The sequence below is a fragment of the Bison bison genome, unplaced genomic scaffold, assembly GCF_000754665.1.
Source record: "Bison bison bison isolate TAMUID 2011002044 unplaced genomic scaffold, Bison_UMD1.0 scf7180017864072, whole genome shotgun sequence".
In the NCBI taxonomy this organism is placed as follows: domain Eukaryota; kingdom Metazoa; phylum Chordata; class Mammalia; order Artiodactyla; family Bovidae; genus Bison; species Bison bison.
In genome coordinates, this window is record NW_011494644.1 from 10,181,234 (window position 1) to 10,205,145 (window position 23,912).

Here is a 23,912-nt window from a genome sequence, read left to right on the forward strand (position 1 = left end):
GTCCCCATGCCACCTTCTGTGCCAGCGCCCCACCCCAAACACTGTAGGAAGGTGAGAGAGATGAGTCACCCAGGCCCGACTCCTACCAGCTCCCCACTCTCAAATCACACCAAACTGCTCACATTTTCCTAAACACCTTTGTTCGTTACTATTGCCTCTGCCTGGGAGCATGCCCCTCCACCCCCCACCCACCTAGCCAGGAGTGCTGGCCATGCCTTTAAACACTTGGCTTGGCACTTCTTCCCTGCTGATCCAGTGGTTGGGACTCTGTGCTTCCAATGCAGGTGGCTTGGAGTCAGCCCCTGGTCAGGAAACTAAGATCCCACGAGTAGACTAAATAATAAGAAGTAATAAAAATAAACAGAAACTTGGTTTGAGACCTCACCTGTGAAGGCTTTTCTAACCTCTGCCTCCCCCAGGGTGGTACCAAGCTCCCCACCTGGAGTCACCTCCAGGAAACCCCATCGTGGCACGCAGGGTGTTTTGCTAAGCTCTGCAGACCAGACCCAGGTGGCCGGGCAGGTGACGGAAGAGGCTGGAGGTCTCCGAGGTGAAGTGATTCACCTGGGGACCCTCAGCTAATAAATTGCAGGGTTTATTCCAGCCTGGATTTATTTCCTCGTGTCTTCCACAGGGTTGAGTTGGAGTGTACTGGCAAGGCCCTCGAACAGGGATGTGGGGGGCGGGTGGTGGGCGGGGAGGGGGAACAGCATCACTATAATTAACAATATAATTATACCAGAGAGTTAATAACTTGTTGAGCCCCCATGGTTCCAGGTGTCAGGGACAGAGCTAGAGCCAAGAAAGCACCCTGCTCCTGCGGTTTGCACATGCGCGGGAGGAGGAGGCCAGTAAATGAAGGAACTTGGAAGTTCAGAGACGGGGATGGGTGCCTTGTGCCTCGGAGCAGGGGGCAAGGGAATGACTGGGAGATCTGATCCTGGGGTGGGGCAGTGTGGGCACAGGGAGGGAAAAGCTGCCTTCCCTGAAGCCCCAGGCTTCTGCTTGCTCCCATCCATCCACTCTCGAGTCCCTTGGACTGCAAGGAAATCCAACCAGTCCATCCTAAAGGAAATCAGTCCTGAATATTCATCGGAAGGACTGATGCTGAAACTGAAGCTCCAATATTTTGGCCACCCGATGAGAAAAACTGACTCATTTGAAAAAACCCTGATGCTGGGAAAGATTGAAGGCGGGAGGAGAAGGGGACGACAGAGGATGAGATGGTTGGATGGCATCACCGACTCAATGGACATGAGTGTGAGTAAGCTCCGGGAGTTGGTGCTGGACAGGGAAGCCTGGCGTACTGCAGTGCATGGGGTCGCAAAGAGTCAAACACGACTGAGCGACTGAACTGAACTGACTGAACTGAACCCACCCACTACAGCTTCCCCAAGGAAGGTGGGATGTTTGCTCAGTTGAATTCCCTCTGGAGTCCAATCCAACAGGGTCTCATTTCCTTCCCATGTTGTTAAACCCGATCTGAACATCAAGCATCCAGGAAAGCCCCGATCTGCAAATATTTAACTTTTCATCCTGCAGCTTCCGCCCCTCCCCTGGGAGGCCCCATTAAGGCACCCTCCTTGGGGACGACAGGCAGGGTGAGGCTGGGAGGGTTTAATCCCAGATGTTTCTCAGAGTTGGCATAGGCTGCTCAGAGTCAGGGCGTGCAGGTTCAGCCTCCCTGACAATCCCAACACATGGGGACACACTGGCCCCTATACACACGTGTGCACACACACACATACCTTTCTTCCACACACCACTACATTATGAAACTCTGAAAAACAGTTTAGAATCTGCCCAATCACACCTCTGCTCCTGCAAAGAAAAATCCGACAGGACAAGGGTGGGGTGTGATGGTGGTGGGGGGCAGCAATCCAGGCCCTCCTGCCCCAATCCCCACAGGGTCCCATCTTGTCCTCAGTCAGGGGCTCCCCTCCCGATGGCAGAAATGGCAGGGGCGGGGGGTGGGGACATCATCTGAAAAAACCTGCACCCTCTCCCAGACATCCCTGACCCCAAACCCTTCTGTATTCACAGCCCGCCTGACACCTCACCCACCCGTTTGCTGTGGTTATTAACATGATTATTAGATGCCCAGTGTCTATCGCTCTGTCCTAAGCTCGTCATTGCCGAGTTTTATACTTTGTATCAGTAGCAGAAGGGACAGGAATCCACATATGAAATGCCCGCCTGAGCCACACACTGTGCTAGCCACCTTTCCTGGGCCATCCAATTTGAAGCTTCCCGAGATGCTGAGAGCTCTGGGCTCTCTCCTACTGTGGTTGAGAGGAAACCAGCCCAGAAAGGCTCAGTGACTTGCCCCAAGTCACACAGCAGTCAGGCAACAGAACTGGAAAATTCAGGTCAGGGGACTCCCAAACCCCTGTTCTTCCCACATCCATCCCTTGTAGCCCAGGGATCAAGAAACATGGGCAGGTGGGGTCAAGGATCTCTTCTCTCGTGTCCCTGGCTTTGGTCTCAAGGACTCTGGCCCCTGCAGGAGTTCAGCCCTGCAGCTGGGCCCCTTGCAGATCTGAGCAGACATCTGCCTATGTGCTCTGAGCTCTTTGTAGGGAAGGCACCAAAAAAAAAAAAAAAAAAAAGGGCACCCAGCTAAGCTGAAATGTTCTCCTTGGAGAGGAAGGAAAATAAAATTTGATGAACCTCTGCATAATGTTCAAGTTATGAACGTGTAAAGTGATATTCCGCACATATGCTGGGAAGCATTTATCTTCTCCCATGTCGTTTGGGCCTAAGCTATGAGGGACCGGCAAACGGCAGCTTCTTGTTCATGAGGCGCATAGAGGTCCTGTCTTCCACCTCAGCAAAACGAGGGCGTCTATGGATGCCCCGGGCTCTCTCATAGCCGAGGTGACAGCAGAGGCGGTGATAATGGGGCCACTTTCAACACCAGGCTGCTTATGTGGCTGCTGTAAACATTTCCTGAGTGTCTTCTATGAGTCCTGTGCTCTGCCAGTCATCATCACCTTCCTAGTAGATGCACTGTCTACATAGCCATGGGTAAGGCGGGCCTGTGTGCCAACCTGTCCTGAGCTCCCTAGGCACAATGGATTGGCCTGGACCTGGACACGTGACCTGGGACTTTGATATAGGAACAAGATGCTGTATCTGCCCGATGATGGTGGGGCTTGGGCTGAAAGAGTACCAGGCTGAGGCAGGCAGGCTGAGGTCTCCAAAAAGAAGTCGGTCAATTACACACACACACATGTCAAACTAACCCCCAGATGTTAAATGAGCACCTATTAGGTACCCGGTCCAGTACTTGGTGCTCAGAATATAGTGGGAAAGAAGATAGCAGAACCCTCCAGACCTCACGGTCTACAAACTATTAAACCGATGGGTATGTGTGAGTCACTCAGTTGTGTCCGACTCTTTGCAACTCCGTGAACTGTAGCCCCACCAGGCTCCCCTGTCCATGGAATTCTCCAGGCAAGAATACTGGAGTGGGTCGCCATTCCCTTCTCCAGAGGATCTTCCCGATAAACAAATAGGATGATGTCAGGTTATGTAAGTGCTATGAAAAAACAGCAACGGGATAAAGAGGGATAGGACAGGGTGTGTGGGGGTGTGGGGGTGTGTGTGCAATTTAGACTAAGTGATTAAGGAAGGCCACGCTGAGCAGGTAACATCTGAGCTGAGACCTTGGCGAGCCAGCCAGTGAGGAGTCCAGGCAGGGCACAGCAGGTGCCAAGGCCCTGAGGTGGGGATGGACTTGCCGTGTTCAGAGACAGAAAGGAGGCTCAGGTGGCAAAGGAGAGATGAAGGGGTCTGTAGCAGTCAGAGCGTGGTCCCTGTGGGGCCCCCACCCTGAGACTTCTTGGCTTTGAAACCCTTCCATGTGCCCCACGGGGAGTCTAACTTCTCAGTGGTGCCCAGCTTCACAGTCTCCCTCCTTCTTTTCCTCCTCAGACCCTGTCATCGGTCCTGAGAAATCCTGTTCCCTGCCACTGAAAGTCATTAGTGCATGTCCAATCAGCACCCCCAAAGCAGACTGGGGTACAGGTAGTTTATTAAGGAGGTGGTCCCAGGAAATGTGATAACAACTTGCCTGTCCTTCCACTCATCCGTCAACCATCCATCATCCATCCATCTAGCATCCATTCATCCATCATCCATCCAACCATCCAGCATCCATCCATCTATATTTCCATCCACCCATCCATACATACACACATACATCTGTATATCCTTCCATCATCCATCCACCCAATCATCCATCCAGCCATACATCCACCCACCATTCACTGTCACCTACTCTCTTCCCAGCTGGTCTATAAGGACACGGTGATCAGATGTGGTCCCTGACTTTGAGGAGCCCTTCTCCTCTGGCAGTCATCACCAATCTCATGCTGAGTCTTTTTTCACTCAGTGCTATGACAGAGCCCAAGAAGGAAACTTTAGTTCAGCATCTCTGTGACCCTACCTTGGTTCCAAAAATCAGGAAGCCAGGGCAAACACTCAAACTTGATTCCCTTCTTAGCTTCTCAAGCTCTGATCACATCAGACCAAGGCAACCTCATGTTCCATAAAATATTAAAATACCCCAGAAATTTCAACACAGTGGAGTCCAAACTCTGCCTCCCCCGGCCTGCCCCTTCCACCCCATGACCTTTTGGTACACTTCTGTCCAACCGCTCTAGTTTTTCAAGTGGAGCCCTGTGGCCACTGAGGCTGGGTCTTGGGCTTCCGATTCCCGGTGGTGGCCAGAGGTGACGCCATGTTGCACTGACCTCTCCCGGAAGTACTTGACGGCCTCAGGGTCTATGAAGGTCGGCTCCTCCCGGTAGCCCTGCTCAAAGACCTTGCGCTTGTGCCGGAACTCAATGACCGTCTTGGTGTAGGAGTTGAGCGTGGTGACAGAGGCTGCCATGCAGCAGGTAAAGGAGCCCCACGCCAGGCTGCCAAGAGACGAGGAGAGAGATGCCACAGTCAAGGTGGGCAGGGGACAGAGAACCACACCCACCAGACAGCCAGATCTGAGCAGGGGCTGCCGCAGAGAGAAGTAAGCCTCGGTCCCCGCTCCTGGTCTGGCTTGGGAGGCAGCGCTGTCTGGATATTGTGATACAGACATGACAGAGTTCATTACTGGGAGGCAAGAGTCATTCCATCCACAGGTTGGCATCAGGGAAAGTGACCAGAACACAACCACGCTTGCACTGGGTCTTGGTAGATGAGTGAGAGTTTGCTGGGGAAACAGCATTCCAGGAAGACAGAAGAGCGTGTGCTAAGGTATGGAGACAAGGGGCAGTAGGAAGCATTCCACACAGTGGTGCCCTATAGAGTACCACGTCACAGGGTTGTTGCAAGGATTCAAGGAGAGGATCCATTCAAAGTGTCTTAGAACAGGGTCTGGAAATAGTAGGCCCTCAAGAAAGGGTTGCCCCCATCACTTTCATCACTATTATCAACATCCTGACTACCCATTCTAGCTGTCTTGGTTTCCAAGTTATTTCTGTTAGATTAAGGCTCTTGGCTCACACTTCCCTCTGTGCACAGCCGGGGATTCTTGGCTGCGTTCATCGGATGTGGATGTCGAGCCAACCAAAGCCAGAGAACCTGTCCTATCCACATCTGGAAAGAAAGGGAGCGGGGTGTGGAGCTAGGAGAGTCAGCTGGTGAGGGTGCTGGTCTTCTCTGCCCCCCTGCCCATTCTCGACATGGCTTCCTGCCTGATTCCTCTGATCAAGACCATGCAGTAACATACAGAACAAGGAGGGGGTACCCTCCTTGCTCCAGGCACACCTGGTGTGGCCTCCAGTCCCTAGTTCCCAGTCTCTTCCCTAATAACTGATTTCCACCACATCAAGGGCTCAGTTTTATTGCTTCCAAGCCTGCACTGTCTCAGGGCCTCCAGCCTCCTCTTTTGCCTGCCACCCACTGGGTGTCTCAACATGACCACCCCTGCCTTCCTCAAGGTCAGTGCAGTCCACCTCCCACACCCACTTCTCCTTGTCAGCCTCGGAATGCCCAGAAGGAAAACAAGGTGGAACCTGAGGATTTAGCCTTTTTCTCAGGGACCACCACCACCCCCCAAGTCATCATGTGCTCCTTATCGCCAAACTGTTTAGTTAACAGCGGTCCCCAATCTTTTGGGCACCAGGGACCAGTTTCATGGAAGACAATTTTTCCACCAACTGAGGGTGGGAGGAATGGTTTGGGGATGATTCAAGAACATTACATTTACTGTACACTTTATTTGAATTATTACATCAGCTCTACCTCAGATCATCAAGCATTAGATCCGGGAAGCTGGGGAGCCCTGCTTTAGTAAATTGCCCTATGCTTTCATCAGGAACTAATTTAGATCCTCTGGAAACTCTGTGCATCTATAATAGGCAGCTTTGGAGTATCCATCTGGGCCTTTTAAGACCTACCCTGTCCATCAAAGGACCCAGTAAGTGACCGCACCCTACTGTTCTTAGATGACTGAAGCAGAGCTGAACATCTGGCCAACATTGGTCCAACCAGATACTCTCTCTTCTGAGCAATGAATCTGAAGGTTCCAGCCTAATCTGGGATGTCTGTTTGAACTAGTGATGGACACCCAAGCTTGAGGATGGAGAATGAAGAAGCAGGCTACTTCTGGGATTCCATGAGTATACGTCTGTTGGTTTGGCCTGACTAGCACCCATTCTGTAAAGGGACCATGACTCCCCTCCTCTTTGGTGATGTAATGTGTGTGGGGCTGGCCTCACCCCCAACTTTCAGGGGTGCCTGCATGACCCAGGCCTGGCCAATGAGTGTCATTTCCCTCTGGCCACAGTAATTCAGGGACAAGCCTGGAACACTCAAGTCAGCCTATTGAGACTCAACCCCAGGACTTTTGCTTATGCTGTTGGAAAACAGGGTTCATCTTTTTTCCTGGGGTACCATGCTGGTGAGATTTCAGTCAGGAGCTGCTGGAGCCCATAAAGCCCCACCCCGCAGGCTAAGGATGAAGCTGACTCAGAAGGAAGCAGAGCCACAAAAAGGAGCTAGATCTTCGAAGCCATTATTCCTGGACTTGCAATTATATTGTAGGAGCCCAGATTCCTTTTTTGGATTTTTTTTCCCCCTCAAGCCAGTTTGAATTGGGTTTCTGTCATTGGCAACAAAAGTTCTTATACAATTACTTTCTATAAATTCCATTCTTTTGCATAAGTTCCTTTTGAAGTGACTTTCTAGTCTTTATAGCCAGGGATCTTAACTGAACAGGTCTAACTCTCAACTGTGATGACCTGACCAAGGTGCAGCATTGAATTCTATTAATATCACATTTAGTCACTAAGTCATGTCAGGCTCTTTTGCGACCCCATGGACTATAGTCTGCCCAATTCCTCTGTCCATGGAATTTCTCAGGCAAGAATACTGGAGTGGGTTGCCATTTCCTTCTCCAGGGAGTCTTCCCAACCCAGGGATCAAATCCGAGCCCCCTGCATTAGCAGGCGATTCTTTACCACTGAGCCATCAGTGAAGCCCGATTCTACCACATAATGCCTATTTAATTTCACCAGTCCTCAAAATACCCTGTACTTCTCTTGTGTCTTTTTATCTATTATTTTTTATTCTTTGTTTTTTAATTAAATGTTTTATTTTAAGATCATCATAAATTCACATGCAATTGTAAGAAATAATTCAGAGAGAGCCTTGTGCACTCTACCGTGTTTCCCCCAATGGCAAAAGTGAAAAAGTGAAAGTGTTAGTTGCTCAGTCATGTCCAACTCTTTGTGGCTCCATGGCCTGTAGCCTCCAGGCTCCTCTGACCACGGGATTCTCCAGGAGTGGGTTATCATCTCCTCCTCCAGGGGAATCTTCCCAACCCAGGGATCAAACCTGCATCTCCTGCATTGCAGGCAGATTCTTTACCATCTGAGCCACCCATGGTTCAGTTCAGTGCAGTTCAGTCGCTCAGTAGTGTCCGACTCTTTGCGACCCCATGAATTGCAGCATGCCAGGCCTCCCTGTCCATCTGTAATACCTTACAAATATAGTATCAGGCAGGATACTGAAATTGATACAATCAAGATACAAAGAAGTTTTCCTCCATCACCACAGTGATCCCTCCTGTTGCCATTTTTACAGACACACCCACGTGCTTCCCAGCCTCCAGCAACCACTCATCAGGAATGTTATATTCATGGAACCATAAAATATGTGTGTTTGGGATTGCCTTTTTTTGCTCAGCATAATTCTCTGGAGATTCATCCAAGTTGTGAGTATTATATTGCTGAACAGAATCCCTAGAGTAATGTATGAGCTGTTCCACACCCTCACCAGCTTTTGGTGTTGTCACTATTTATTAATGTTAAGCTATTCTGAGAGACATGTAGAAATATCTCATTGTGGCTTTCATTTGCATTTCCCTAATGGCTAATGGTGGTGAACATCTTTTCATTTGCTTATTTGCCATCTGTGTGTCCTCTTTGGTAAAATGGCTGCTCACATTTTTTTTTTTTTGCCCACTTTCTAATTGGATTGTTTTGTTGTTGTTATTTACTGTTGAGTTTTGAGTGTTTTTCTATATCCTAGATACTGGTTCTTTGTCAAATATCTGGTTTCCAAAAGTTTCTTTCAGTCTGTAGCTTATCTTCTCAACCTCTTAACAAGATTTTTTCACAGAGGAAAAGTGTTTAATTTTGATGAAATCCATTTTATCAATTTTTTCCTTTGATGCTTTTGATGTCAAGTCTAAAAACTCTTTGCCAGGTCTAAATCCCAAAGATTTTTCTCATATTTTTTTCTAAAAATTTTATAGTTTTACATTTTATATTGAGGACTGTGATCTATTTTGAGTTACTTTTTATATAAGGTAAGGAATAAAGATTGATTTTTTTTTTTTTTTGCCTATGACTATCAAATAGCTCCAGTACCATTTGTTGAAAAAGTTATTTCCTGTTCCACTGAATGGATTTATACCTTTGTAAAAAATCAGTTGGCCATATTTGTATGGGTCTGTTTCTAGGTTCCTTATTTTGTTCCATTGATCTGTATGCCTATCCTTCCAGCAAGACTACACAGTCTGGGTTACTGTAGCTCAATAGTTAAGTCTTGACATTAGGTAGACTGACTCCTCCCACTTTCTTCTTCTCTCTCAAAATTGTTTTAGCCCTCCCAGTTCTTTTGCCTTTCCTACCAAATTTTAGAACAATCTTGTCTAAACCTACATGAAATATTGCTGAGATCTTTATACCAACTTGAGAATCAACATCTTTACCACGAACATAGTATATCTCTCCATTTATTTAGATCTTCTTTGATTTCTTTCATTAGCATTTTGTGGTTTGGGCATGCAAATCCTGTGGATGTTTTATGACTCACTTTTTGAAGTATACAGGGTATGGCATTTTTTACTTTTGTTGTCCAACTGTTTTTGCTAGCTTACAGAAATGCAATTTTTTTCTATTTTTACATTGTATCCTGACACCAAACTGAACTCATTTATTAGGTCTAGGCATTTTGGGGAGGCATAGATTTCTTAGATCTTTCTACATAGACAATCATGTCATCTGCAAATAGGTGTAGTTATTTCTTCCTTTTCGCTCTCTGGAAAATCCCGTGGATGGGGGAGCCTGGTGGGCTCCAGTCCATAGGGTCGCTAAGAGTCAGATACGACTGAGCAACTTCACTTTCACTTTTCACTTTCATGCATTGGAGAAGGAAATGGCAACCCACTCCAGTGTTCTTGCCTGAAGAATCCTAGGGACGGGGGAGCCTGGTGGGCTGCTGTCTATGAGGTCACACAGAGTCGGACATGACTGAAGCGATTTAGCAGCAGCAGCAGCAGCAGCCTTTGATTTACTTTTCATGACACTAGCAAGAACTTCTAGCACTATGCTGAGCAACAGTGGTATTTACAGTCTTGGGGAGAAAGCATTCAGTCTTTCAACATTAAGTGTAATGTTAGCTGTAGGTGTTTATAGATGCTCTTTATCAAGTTGAAGTAGTTTCTCTCTATTCCTAGCTTTCTGCAAGTTTTTAAAAAGTCATGAATGGATGTTGAATTTTGTCAAAAAATTTTCTGCATTGATTGATATGATCATGTTGTTTTCCCTTTATGCCCCTTAATCTTGTACCATTAATAATATAATTGCCTTAAATATTTCCTCAGAGTAATTTAGAACCATATCCCGTGCTGAAATTTTTCCTTCAATCATCATGCATGACAGAAAACTTAAGAGGAAAAGTAAAAATGTTCTTTTCTTCCTAATGTTCCAAGATTTCTTCTTAATTTTTTTTTCTATTTAGAGAGCTTTTTTGGGCCATTCTTTCAGGATAGGTCTGCCAACAACTTTTCTTAGTTTTCCTCCATCTGAGAATGTTTTGATTCCTCCTTCCCTTTCCTAAAGGATATTTTTGCTAGAAACGGAATTCTAAATTGATGGGTTTTTTTTCTTTCAGCACTTGAAACATCATGTCACTTCCTTCTAGCTCCATTGTTTCTGATGCAAACCCCCTTGTTTAAATTGGTTTTCCCTACAGTTAAGGACTTCCCAGGTGATGCTAGTGGTAAAGAACTTGCCTGCCAATTCAGGGGGTGTAAAAAGACGTGGGTTCAATTCCTGGGTTGGGAAGATCCCCTGGAGAAGGACATGGAAAACCACTCCAGTACTCTTGCCTGGAGAATCCCCATGGACAGAGGAGCCTGGTGGGCTACAGACCATAGCATCACAAAGAGTCAGACACGACTTAAGCAACTGAGCACACACAGTTAAGGGGGGCTTCCCAGGTGGCGCTAGTGGTAAAGAATCCACATGCCAATGCAGGAGGCATAAGAGGCACAGGTTCGATTCCTGGGCTGGGAAGATCCCCTGTAGTAGACAATGGCAGTCCACTCCAGTATTCTTGCCTGGAAAATTCCACGGGCAGAGGAGCCTGGTAGGCCACAGTCCGTGGGGTCACCAATAATCGAACACGTTGGAGCACAGTTAAGGTACTGTTTCACTCTTGCTGCTTTCAATATTTTTTTCTTTGACTTAAGTTTTTAAAAAAAAAAAAACAGTTTATCTATGATGTTCATAGACAAACGTATCCTGAGTCTACCCTGTTTGGTTATCCACTCAGTTTGACTCTGTAGGTTTATACCTTTTACAAAATTGGGGGATTTTCCAGCCATTATTTCTCTGAGCACTTTTTCAGCACGCTCTTGCCTCTTCCCTTTTGGCAGTTCAATGTTAGATCTTCTGCTATAGTCCCAGAGATCCTTGAGGCTCTGTTCATTTTTCAAAAGTCTGTTTTCTCTGTTGTTCACGTTGGGTAACTTCTATCTTCAAGTTCACGGATTCTTTCCTCTGTCTTCTCCAGTCTACTGTTGCGCCCACCCACTAAGTTTTTTATTTCAGTTATCGTGTTTTTGAGTTTTAAAAATTCCACTCATTTCTTTTTTACATCTTCTAGTTCTTTCCTAAGACTTTCTATTTTTTTTTTCATTTGTTTCAAGGGTGCCTGCTGAAGGATTTTAATAATGATTATTTTAGAATCTTTCTCAGATCATTGTAACACCTCTGTTATCTCAGTATTGGGATCTATGGAGTATATTTTTACTTTCAGGTTGAGATTTTCCCAGGCTTTCATGTGGTCAGTGATTTTTAGTGGCAACCTTGAGATTTGGGGTATTTTTTATGAGACTCTGGACCTTGTTTAAACCTTCTGCTTTAGCTGACTTCCTCTGACACCATTCTGACAAAGGAAGACGGAACACTGCCTCGTAACTGCCAGGCAGGAGTAGGAGTCCAGGTTTCCCACTGGGCCACTACTGACATTCAAGGCGGAAAGGTTCCTGGTTACTGCTGGGCAGGGGTGCTTAGTTCTGACCCCCTGAAGCCTCTGCAGCTACCACTCTGGTTAGGAAGGGTAGGAGCGACTCATTATGGCTCCCCAGTTTGCCTGCACTTGATACCACAGGGGAAGGAATGACTTCATCATCCCACCCCGCTCCCCAGCAGTGGTGACAAGCCTGACCCTCCACGACTTCTCCTCTGATACCACCTCAGCAGGGATGGGGAGGGGCACCTTGTAACTGCCTATTGGGAGGGAGTCCGAGCTCCCCATGTGACCTCTATAGACACTCAGAGGTGCATGGGGCTTATTAGAGTCAAGCAGGGTGAAAGCCACAGCTCTCTACTCTGGTTCCAGTCCAGCTAGATGTGGGTGCCTTATTACAGTCCGGTAAGGTAAAACCTAAACTCGGCACAAGTAGGGTAGAGCCACAGGATGGTTTTTTGTTTCTTTTGATTTTATTTGTTTTTGGCTGCACTGGGTCTTTATTGCTGTGCATGGGCTTTCTCTAGCTGCCGTGAGCAGGGTTACTGTTCATGGTGGTGCACGGACTTCTCATCGTGGTGGTTTCTCTTGTTGCAGAGCACAGGCTCTAGGCACACGGGCTTCAGTGGTTGTAGCTCGTGGGTTCAGTAGTTTTGGAGCACAGGTAATAGTTGCTTCATGGCATGTGCCATCTTCCCGGACCAGGAGTTGAATCTGTGTCCCCTGCATTGGCAGGCAGATTTTTAACCACTAGAGTACCGTAAAAGCCTGTGTTCTGGTTTTGATGTGGGTGAGGGGCTCAGGGCTGCATCTGTGAGTCTTCAACTTCTCCATTGCCCAAACCCCAAGGCTCCCAGGCCCACACGCTAGGCACAGGCTGAAAACCTCGAGGGTGGAAGGCCTGCTGGGGTTTGCAGCTTACGTGGCTGGACTGGTACAGTGAGGTACGTGGGTGGTTGACCTGGTTTTTGGAGACAAGGACAGAGTGGCCACTGTGACACTGATAGGGGGCGGGCAGTGGGGGTGGCTGTCAGTAAACTCTCTGTCCTCTGGGAGCTACAGGGGTGGGTCATGGGAGGGACGCTAGGGGACCAGATTCAGACACTTAGATGCCACCTTGAAATCTACCCCAGGCCCTGCTCAGCAGAAAGACTGTACCTGGTCACTGAGGAAGGCAGTCCTTGCCTACCTTCAGGCCAGATGGGCACAGAGACACCATGTGGGGCAGGACAAGGCACAAATGCTCCTAATTTAGGCCACCCTTGGTGCCCGTGAATGAAGAGACCAAGAGATAATGATGGCAGGTTCTGGGGGCCCAGCTGGTCCACACCATGCCAGCAGGGCACGCCTGGGCACCACACTGCTCTCTCCCCACTTTGGTCTTGCAGAAAACAAGGCCAGTGTCACCTGCTTCAGGGATATAAGTCAGAGTAAGAGCTTTCTGCTGACCAACACAGCCTCTCAGTAACACCAGCAAACACCCAATGCAGTGGTTCTTTGTAGCCAAGGCTCTTCCAGAAACCCCCTCTCCCACTGCAAGGGATCAACTGGCTGAAATGTAGAGAGGGCAGGGCAGCCTGGGGTCCCCAGAGAGGGAAAGGGCTAGACTGCTGTTTCCACAGGGTCAGAGAGATTGAAGAGGAGGGGAGAGGAAGAGAGGAGGACAGTAGGGAGGCCACATGACATACAGATGGACCCCAGAAGCAAACGGAGAGGCGCCACCCTCCTGGAACCTGGCCTAACTTGCCACTCCTTTGCTGTGTGACCCAGGACAAACGGCTTAACCTCTCTTGGCATCCTGTGTTTATAATACAGCTCCACGATGGTAGGTTCCCCAGCCCTCATTCTGTTAAGCATTCTGTCAATGCTCAGGGCTGGGGTCTCCCTCTACGTGTGCTGGGGTAGGAGGGGCCCTTTTCCCATCTCTCTCCACTTTGACCAAATGCAAAACAGAAGTAGAAACTGATCCTAGCTTTCCATTCTCCCTTCATCATCAGGAAATGTTGACATTTCAAGTAAGGGTCACGCACTCCAATTCCTGCAGAGTCAGGTGATGACTGAATGAGGAAAGTGTGGGTAAGGTGATGGGGAGCAGTGGGGACTGTGGTAAAGTGGCGAGCAGGTGATTCATCTAAAGGGGCAGCCTCTACTCAGCTGAAGCTGCCATGAGGCAATGTGGCTTAGGCAAGGACATATCTTCCGATAGTCAAGAGAAGCCAGAAACCTGGATTTAATGTCAAATTCTTATGAATTCGCATGTTAGAAATAAATGCAATTAAGAAAGAAAAAACACCATGGCAGGTCAAACAAAATATCTGCAGGCTGGATTCAGCCCTGGGCTGCATGTAACGTGGTATCTTCTGAGGCTGTGCACAGCACACAGAAGCTATGTGACCTGGACCTTTGCCCTGTCTGAGCATGTGTCCTCATCCCGCAGGTGGGCATGGCAACCCCACCAAGTGGGAGTCAATGGCCAGAATGAACAGCTCAGGGTTTGTAAAGTGCCTCCCGCCATGCCAGGTACAAAGGAGGTGCTGACCAACCTTGGCCTCATCCACCCGCCCCCCAAGCCAAGCAGCTGCCTGTGTCCCCATGACCCCAGTCCTCAGGGGCTTGCCTTGGCGCTGTCACAGGACAACCTGCAGAGAGTTAAGACAAAGAGCTGAAAAAAGTAGCAGGCAGGAGAGTTGGAGGGCCTGGGGCACAGGACAGGGATGGGATTCTTCCGCTTAGTGTGTGTAGGGGGACCTGCTCAGGGAGGGGAGTCGGGGAATAAGGAGAGGGTGCAGTCAGGGCTGGATCTCGAGGAAACACTAAAGTCCTGGGAACCACGTCCGGGGAACCACGTCCGGGGAGACTGGCGAGAACAGAGTGCAAGGGATAGCCTGCATGCCCCCCAGATGCCATCCTCTCAGACATCTGGATCACATGCCTCTCAAAAAGCCAGCATGGCATTATCAAAGGCCCCCATGTCATTATCACCATTTATAATCACTGCCACTTACAGAGCACTTCTGGTGTATAAGCACTCTGAGAGCTGGGTGCCACCTGGTGCTTACAAGGACGCCATTAGACCCGCAGTACTATGATCCCTGCTCTAGAAAGGAAGACGCTGAGACTCAGGGACGATGTGGTGCTTGCCTTTCATAACAAAACACGCACTGAGCACCTTCTCTGTGCTAATGCCTCACAGGCGTTATTTCACGCAGTCGCCAAAGATGCCCCTTCCCCTGCCCCGAGCCACACCTCCTGGGGTTCACGCTTTGTGCAGCCCTTTCTCCTTGCCTCTGGCCCCCATCCCTTGCTCGTGACCATCAGAACACAGCAGAAGTGACACTGAGTGATTTCTGAGGCAGGCTCAGAAAATACACTTGCAGCTTCCATTTGAATCTCTGCGAACGTCTGCTCTTGGGACACTCTCCAGGGACCCCACCACCATGCCTGAGAAGCAGATCCTGCTGACAGCCTGAGCTAAGCTCCCAGCTCCAGCCAGCACCACTGCCGGTTCAGTAAGGACTGAACCCAGGCTGGCGGACACCCAGCCCCAGAAACTTCACCTCCCTGGGCAGGTGTGGCTCTCGAAAGCTGGTCCCCAAGATTGGCTGAGCTCCTCAGACGTGCTGGACTACAAGCCCAGGGGTTATTCCACCCCAGCTGGGCCAGGAGACAGAGGCTGGCGCTATCTCACCGTGGAGCTGGCCTCCTCCCTGGCGGGGGGTGGGGGCAGAATTTTGACAAATGGCCGCACACATATTAAACAAGCGAGATGACACTGCACGGCCCTGGCAAGGCCCCAGAAGCGAGGGATGAAAAATGGGGCTGATCCATCTTGCAGGCCTCAGTGACAAGGAGAAATGGATCAGCCCTAATAGGGGCCTCACACTGGGGCCCAGCCTTAAATAAGTTAAATGGGAATTGGGTGCCCCCCAGGAGGCCAGCCCAGGGGGAGCTGAGGAACAGGGCAGGAGGTCTGGTTCCAGAGGAAGAAAGGTTCCTGTGGCCGACACAGCAGGCTGGGCTCCCTGCCAGGTTGGAGGGCCAGCGGATGCTGGAAAGAGAGGCCCGTGGGGGGAGGAGATTCTGAATCCTGGGCAAGTGACCCAACCTTTCTGAGTCTCAGTGTCTACATATACAACAGGGGGTTATTGTGAGTGTTAAATTTCACGTCAGTATCAGTAATATTAGGAAAACTAGCGTTTCCGGAGCACTTACGTGTGTCATGTGCTAAACACACATGATCTCTCATCCCCAAAGCAAGCATCTTTTAATTTCAGGGCTGCAGTCACCGTCCACAATGATTCTGGAGCCCAAGAAAATAAAATCTACCACTGTTTCCATTTTTTCTCCCCGTCTATTTGTCATGAAGTGATGGAACCGGATGCCATGATCTTAAATGTTGAGTTTTAAGTCAGCTTTTTCACTCTCCTCTTTCACCTTCCTCAAGGGGCTCTTTGGTTCCTCTTCGCCTTCTACCATTAGGGTGGCAGCATCTGCATATCTGAGGTTGTTGAAATCCCAGGTAGCGCTAGTGGCAAAGAATCCATTTGCCAATGCAGGAGATGCAAGAGTCGCAGGTTCCATCCCTGGGTCGGGAAGATCCCCTGGAGAAGGGAATGGCAACCCACACCAGTATTCTTGCCTGAGAAATCTCATGGACAGAGAAACCTGGTGGGCTACAGTCCGTGGGGTCACAAAGAGTCAGACATGACTGAGCTCACACACACACACACACACAGACACACATACACTCTGAGAGGCAAAATATAGAGGTTGAGACCATAGACTGCAGAACCAGACTGTCTGGGTTCAAATCCCAGCTCTGCTGCTCACAAGCTGGATTACCTTGGACAGGCTACTTAAGTTCCCTGTGCCTCAGTTTCCCCTCCATGAAGCACCTGCCTCACACACTGTTGTGAGGTTCCCTGCTGCCGATTCCCTACAGCTGTTCTACTTAAAGGTATTGGGGTCTCTGTTGGCCGGTCAAGGTCCCTTTAAGGCAGTGGTCCCCAACCTTCTTGGCACGAGAGACTGGTTTTGTGGAAGACAATTTTTCCACGGACTGGGGCGGTAGGGGATGGTCTGGGGATGACTCAAGGGTATTACATTTATTGTGCACTTTATTTCCAATATTATTATATCAGCCGCACCTCAGATCATCAGGCATTCGATCCCAGGGGTTGGGGACTTCTGCTTTAAGGCACAGGCCTTTAGCTTTAAGGGGGCGGGGCCAAGCAGAGAGTGAGAAGGGGCAGAAATACAGCAGGAGTCCCCACTGGTCCTAATCATAGCTCTTTCTGCTCTATTCTGACCATCTCTACCAGAGATGCCCTCTCACTGCCAAGTCTTTGCACCTGCCATCCCCCTGTCCAGCACCTACCTTATCCCCTCCTCCACTAGCTTGTCTGATCAGATTCTCCCTGAGGACCTTCCCCAGGGGAAGCTGGGTCAGGGACCCCTTCTTCCATGGCTTTCATGGCTGTCTGTGATTCCCCCCAACCACCCACATCATAGCATGGTTCAGTGGATAGCATGTCTACTTGTCTAGAACTCCTGTCACAACGCTGTCTCAGCCACTGCTGTACCCTCAGTAGCTAGGAGCCCCAGCACCAGCTGCCCCTGAATGAGTGCTCACTCAGCTAATGTGTTAGATGCTTGAGTGGATGAATGGTCCCTAAGCTCCAGAACCGGACCACGGATACCCTGTGGAACAGACTATGGTCACTTGTCTTTCTAGGGCATAGTCCTCCTCTTGATAACAGCTCACTCCACTCATGCCCCACTCCAGGCTTCCCATTAGAGGATCTCTCCTCCATTTCTCTGTCCAACAGTGTGGATGGGGCAACCCCACCCACCACACCACGTGACTCATGCCAGCCCAATTAGAACAGTCGAGTCCCCTCAGGGGCTAAACCATTGGTTGCAGTACGGTCAGGTGACTTAAGTTAATCCAGTGAAAGTTATATCCAGGATTTTGGCTGGCAATATTGGGAAGAGGCCCAGTCTCTCTTCTGGTATTGCTACATTTGTAACATGTAAGCTTGGAACTAGTTTGCCCCAGATGGCGCTAGGGGTAAAGAACCTGCCTGCCCATGCAGGAGAGGTAAGAGATCCCGGGGTTGGGAAGATCCCCTGGAGGACAGCATGGCAACCCACTCCAGTATTTTTGCCTGGAGAATCCCATGGACAGAGAAGCCTGGCAAGCTACAGCCCATAGGGTCGCAAAGAGTTGTACACGACTGAAGTCATTTAGCACAGCACATAAGCCTAGGACTGGGCTTGGTGACCAAATTTGCTACCACCTAGGGAAAAGTTGCTTATGTGTAAAGTTGACACAAAGAGAATGGGGTCAGAAGTGGGGAGAGAATGACCGGGTTCCTGATCAATCACATGACCACCTGGATCAAGCTGTGCCTGAAGCAGGCATTATGGTAGCTCACTTAGCATCTGTTCCACTCATTCACCATTTAGGAGTGTTGGACTCATTCCTTGTTCCAGAAGAATGGCCCAGCTGAGCCAATCAGCTCATGGCATTCCCCCAGCCATGGTGATGATTCAGAAGAGAGAAAATGACCGAAGTTGAGCTCATCAGAGGGAGGGTTGGGGGACGTCAGTGAGTGTTAGGGAAAGAGCTCTTTCTCCTTCTCTATGTGAAGGAAGGAGCACCAGCCTCAAAGGAGCTTTCTCAGCACCAGGAGCGAAGCCCACTCAGGGACACATGGGGAGTGAGCAATGCTCAGGTGACCACAGAGGAAGAAAACTCAGCTCTGATGACATCAGCAACTCTGGATCAAACATTTCCTGAAGTCCATGCCAAGCTGTGCTTTCCATTTACAGGAAGCAATGTGTTCCCTTTTTGACTGGACTGAGGTGGGTGGGTTTTTCTGTTACAATCCATTCCCTCCAGCCCCCACAGCTGACCCACCTGGACTTTTCAATTCCATGAACTAACACACTCCTCTTGTTTACTTAGGCCTGGGATTCCATCACTCCCAAGCCAAACAATCCGACAGAGTCTGCCTTTATTTCACACACCATGCTCTAAGGTGCTGGTCCCTGCTCCCTGCATCCAGCACCCTTCCCTAGGCTCTTGACAGCTTCTGTCTCTACTTCTGGAGCAGCCTCTAAGGCAGAGGCTGGCCAACTGTCTCCGTAAAGGGCCAGATAGTAAATATTTTAGGCTCAGTGAGCCATTCAGCCTCTGTCATAACTGCTCAGTTCTGCTACTCTAGATTGCAAGCAGCTGTGGACAATATGTAAACGATGAGCCTGGCTATGTCCCAATAAAACTTTATTTATGGACACTGAAATCTGAATGTTCCAGAGTTTTCGCATGTCACAAAATATTCTTCTTCTCTTGATTCATGTTCAACCATTTAAAAATGTAAAAATCATCCCTAGTTGCAGAAAAACAGGTGATGGGCTGGATTTGGCCCAGAGACTAGAGTTTGCCAACCTCAGTTCTAGGATCACAAAGCATCTTTGGACTCTGAGTTCCCCCCCCTTCCCCTCCTCACTCCCACCTTCCTCTGTTTCCCAGCTGAATTGAGCTACTAAAGTCCCAGCATGCCTCAGGGATCTGGTGTCTGAAAGTCAAAAGCCACTTACCAGAAGGACCACCCGTAGTCCCAGGAATGGGGTCTCCAGTCTTCAGGGCCGAGGCTCACGGTGACCTGGAACACCTGCGTGTACATCATGTGGGCTACCATTCCCAGGAGGCCTGTTGGGAGGGGGAGCAGGACAAGGTGTCAGGAAGCAAGGTGGGGCTTTGTCAGCCCACCATAGGCCTGTTAGTGCTGGGGAGAACATGAACGCCCCAGGAAAGGGCAGCCAGTGGGACCAGAGCACAGAAGATCAGAGGGCGGTGGTTTTCTAAGCCCACCAAGAAATTTGAGTTCAACCAGAGGGCAAAGGGCAGCACTGGAGAAATTTAAGCAAGAGAGACACAGAGTCAGGTCTATTTCTGGATGGGCAGCTTTTCTATTAGGGACCAGATAAGTCAATATTTTAGGCTCTGTGGGTTGGGCCATGTGGTCTCTATTGCAACTATTCAGCTCTACTGTATTAGCACAAAGGAACCACAGACAGTGCACAAAGGGATGAACATGACTGTGTGCCAATAAAACTTTATTTACAAAAGCAAGTGTTGGGCCAGGTTTAGCCAATGGGCCAGAGTTTGCCGATACCTGTGTAAGAAGGTCATTTGGGAGAAACTGCTTAGAGAATGTTTATCAAACAGCAGGTCTTGATGCACTAGACAAGTGGATTGTGAAATCAACTTCATGGATTGCAACCAGCATTTTAAAAACCTATTGGAATGGAATAGAAATATCTGATATCATCAAATGTAGCAGGAGTAAATATTGCTTTGTGAAACTTTCAGTTCTATACACATGTGTCTGTGTGTGCAGCTGTGTGTGTAGCGACTGTAATTATGAAATCTTTTTCTGTGGCTCATGTCAAAAATTTTGGAACCCACTGGCTGGGAGAACTTTGATTCCAAAGGATCTGAGTGGGAATCTTTTTTTTACCATGTGGCCCTGGGGGAGGTACCTCACTCCTCTGAGCCTCAAGTCTTTCAACCCTAAGATGAAGATTATGACAGATAAGGTGAAAAATGACTGAAATGAAGCAAGGTGGCCTCCATGTCTGCTGCCTAGCAGGCATGCAATTGATACAGTTACTAGGGTTATTATAAGCCAGGGGACATTGTACTGTGTGGACCATGGCATCTAGAGCCTTGTGGGTGCCACAGCATGTGGCTAACTGGCACACACCTAATTTTAAATGGAGTGATACAGTATTGATGAGGAGGGAAGGGGTGCATGACAAGAGGAAGAAAGGAAACCAATAATGCATGTGTACCTACTGTGTGCCAGGCACTCGTCAGACTCTTTCACCTCCATTATTATCTTTCACAACAACCCTCTGAAGTAAGTAAGATGATGTGGGCCATGTACCATTGTTCAGGTTGCCCACTGCACAATTCCACAGGGCTCCATTCACATCAAAGTCTAGGTGCCCGTCACTCCCTGAAGTCAAAGCAAAACCACACCTCTAATATAGTAGTCCTGAATGTGACTATTCCCATTTCACAGGTGAGAAAACAGAAGCTCAGAGTGGTCAAGTCTGTCCCAGGTCACAAAGAGAGTAAATGGGTCAGTCGTGACTGGGGCCCAGATCCAAATGCCCTTAAAGCCAGGGTTCTTCCCAAGCTGCAGAGAAGGTATCTCTCCTCCCCTTGTTGCCCCAGTCACCCTTTCCCCTCTGATACAAGAGAAGAGACGGAGATAAGGAGAGGAATAGAGATAAGAAGGAGAAGGCAATGGCACCCCACTCCAGTACTCTTGCCTGGAAAATCCCATGGATGGAGGAGCCTGGTAGGCTGCAGTCTATGGGGTCGCTAAGAGTCGGACACAACTGAGTGTCTTCACTTTGACTTTTCATTCTCATGCATTGGAGAAGAAAATGGCAACCCACTCCAGCGTTCTTGCCTGGAGAATCCCAGGGATGGCGGAGCCTGGTGGGCTGCCGTCTATGGGGTCACACAGGGTTGGACACAACTGACGCGACTTAGCAGCAGCAGCAGCAGCAGCAGAGATAAGAAAAGACAGAAGTAAAGAGGAAGTGAGGCTCTGAGTCCTGAATCCAGACTTAGGGGCAGGAGTGAGGGTGAAGGTGGACATCCTGTGTTCCCACGGTGTGAAGGTAAAAAATTTTTTTTGCCGCCTGGCATGCAGGGTCTTAGTTCCCCGATCAGGGATCAAACCTGTGCCCCCTGCAGTGGAAGCATGGAGTCTTAACCACTGGATCACCAGGGAAGTCCCCTGAAGGTAAAGGTTTAACAACACGTTCTCTGAAGACAGAGAGAAAAATAAAGAAGCTATGATTTGTAGTGTTTGACAGTTTTCATGGTGTGAATAATCCCACTGTGGTCAGTTTCAAGCTACCAAGGTAATGTCACTGAAAGCGGAGCAGAGAAAAGATGTGCATGGTTGGGGCTTGGGGGCTGAGCCAGCAGGATCCAGCACATCGGTCTCCTTCCAGTCACCTCACCCCAGGCCCCCTGGAGACAGAGGACTCAGAGCTGGTTGTCCGTATCTCTGGGCTGAGGCCAGCCTCTCATGGACCTCTGGCCTCAGATAAGGGGTGCTCTCCAGGGCTGGTGAGGTGCACTTGAGCCAGGAAATCGAGGAAGGGGGTGATTGTGACAGGTGCTGAGGCCCCCAAAGACTCCTAAGGGCTCAGCCTGCCCCAGGCTGTCTCTGCCAAGCTTAGACCTCATTCATAGTCATGCCCCAGCAAAGGTAGGCTAGAAACCTCTCCAGTCCTCTCTGCCTTGGCTCCCTCTGTTGGAAGGAAACAAGGATTGAGCCATATGGATATTTTCTTTTTCTTTTTCTGTTTGTTCATTTATTTTTGGCTGTGCTGGGTCTTTGTTGCTGCGTGCAGGCTTTCTCCAGTTGCAGCAAGCAGGGGCTACTCTTTAGCGGTGCTGTGCAGGCTTCTTATTGTAGTGGTTCCTCTTGTTGAGGAGCACAGGGCTTCAGTAGTTGCGGTGTATGGGCTCAGTTGTTGTAGGTCTGCAACATGGGCTAGAACATGGGCTCAGTAGTTGGGGTGCAGGGGCTCAGCTGCCCCAAGGCACGTGAGATCTCAGTTCAGGATGGAAACCTGAGCTCCCTGCGCTGGCGGGCAGTATGCCTAACCACTGGACCACCAGGGAAGTCCCTCTTATTTTTCTTTACTTGACACAATTCTTGGTGAACTTCCAAAAAGTACATAAGACATACCTTATTCTTTGGAACCGATGCATAAGATTTCTTGATAATGATATATCATGTTTTATTATCCAATCAGTTGACACTCTTTCCAGCTTTTTTACTCCCTAAGCAATGCTGCAACAAACACATTTCTACAAGTCTCTTTGTGCAGACAAGCAAGTATTTCTCCAGCGTGAAAAACAAGAGGAATTGCCGGGTCATAAACGCCGTGTACGTTTTGAATTTTGATCAATGTCAGTGAACTGCTCTCTTGAGAAGCAGAACTTTGTGGAACTTCTGCTAGCTGTGAGAGTCCTCACCCAAATCCTCACCAATACTTCATATTATAAAACATTACAAATCGTATCCACGGCATGGTGAAAAATGACACCTCAACATGGTTTTAAATTTTACATTTCCCTCATTACTCGACTGAAGTGACTTAGCAGCTTAGCAGCATTACTAGTAAGCTTGGGCATTTTTCATGTGTTTATTAACCATTTATATTTCTTATTCTATGATTGTATCTTTTGTCAATTTCATTTTTTAAAAAAATCTTTCTCTATCAATTGATAGAAGTTCTTTTTGTCTTCTGGATACTAATCCTATTGTTATATCAACTCCAAACAGTTTACCGTTTGTCTTTTCTTATGTATAGCACATCTTTTTTTAATTAATAGGTTTTATTTTTTAAAGCAGTTTTAAGTTTACAGAAAAAGGATCAGAAAATAGAGAGTTCCACAGTTCCCAGCCCCCCCTTCCCCCACAGTTTCTCCTATGATTAACATCTTTCAATAGTGCGTACATTTGTTACAACTGATGAGACAGTAGGGATACACTGCTGTGCTGTGCTTAGTTGCTCAGTCATGTCCAACTCTTTGTGACCCCATGGACTGCAGCCTGCCAGGCTCCTCTGTCCATGGGGATTCTCCAGGCAAGAATACTGGAGTGGGTTGCCATGCCCTCCTCCAGGGGAACTTCCCAACCCAGGGATCAAACCAAGATCTCCTGCGTTGCTGGTGGATTCTTTCCTGATTGAGCCACCAGAAAAGCTCAAGAATGCTGGAGCGGATAGCCTATCCCTTCTCCAGGGGATCTTCCTGACCCAGGAACCGAACCAGGGTCTCCTGCATGGCAGGTAGATTCTTTACCAGCTGAGCTACCAGGGGAGCCCCGGTGATACATTATTACTAAATCCATCGTTTACATTAGGATTCACTCTGTGTTGTACAGTCTATGGATTTTGACAAAGGCAAAGTGACATGTATTCACCATTGTGTCCAATAGTTCAGTTCAGTTCAGTCGCTCAGTCGTGTCGGACTCTTTGCGACCCCATGAATCGCAGCACGCCAGGCCTCCCTGTCCATCACCAACTCCCAGAGTTCA

The 23,912-nt window shown here is 48.6% G+C and overlaps 1 protein-coding gene across 1 annotated transcript in view; it reads right to left on the bottom strand.

Moving 5' to 3' along the window:
• Positions 1-23,912, bottom strand: part of GSG1L (GSG1-like) — a 165,607-nt gene that overhangs the window by 23,973 nt on the left and 117,722 nt on the right. The window contains exons 3-4 of the mRNA XM_010837241.1: positions 19,372-19,483; positions 4,758-4,925 (exon numbers count right to left, since the gene is read on the bottom strand). Coding sequence (XP_010835543.1) covers positions 4,758-4,925; positions 19,372-19,483 — 280 coding nt within the window. The remainder of the gene's footprint in view (positions 1-4,757; positions 4,926-19,371; positions 19,484-23,912) is intronic.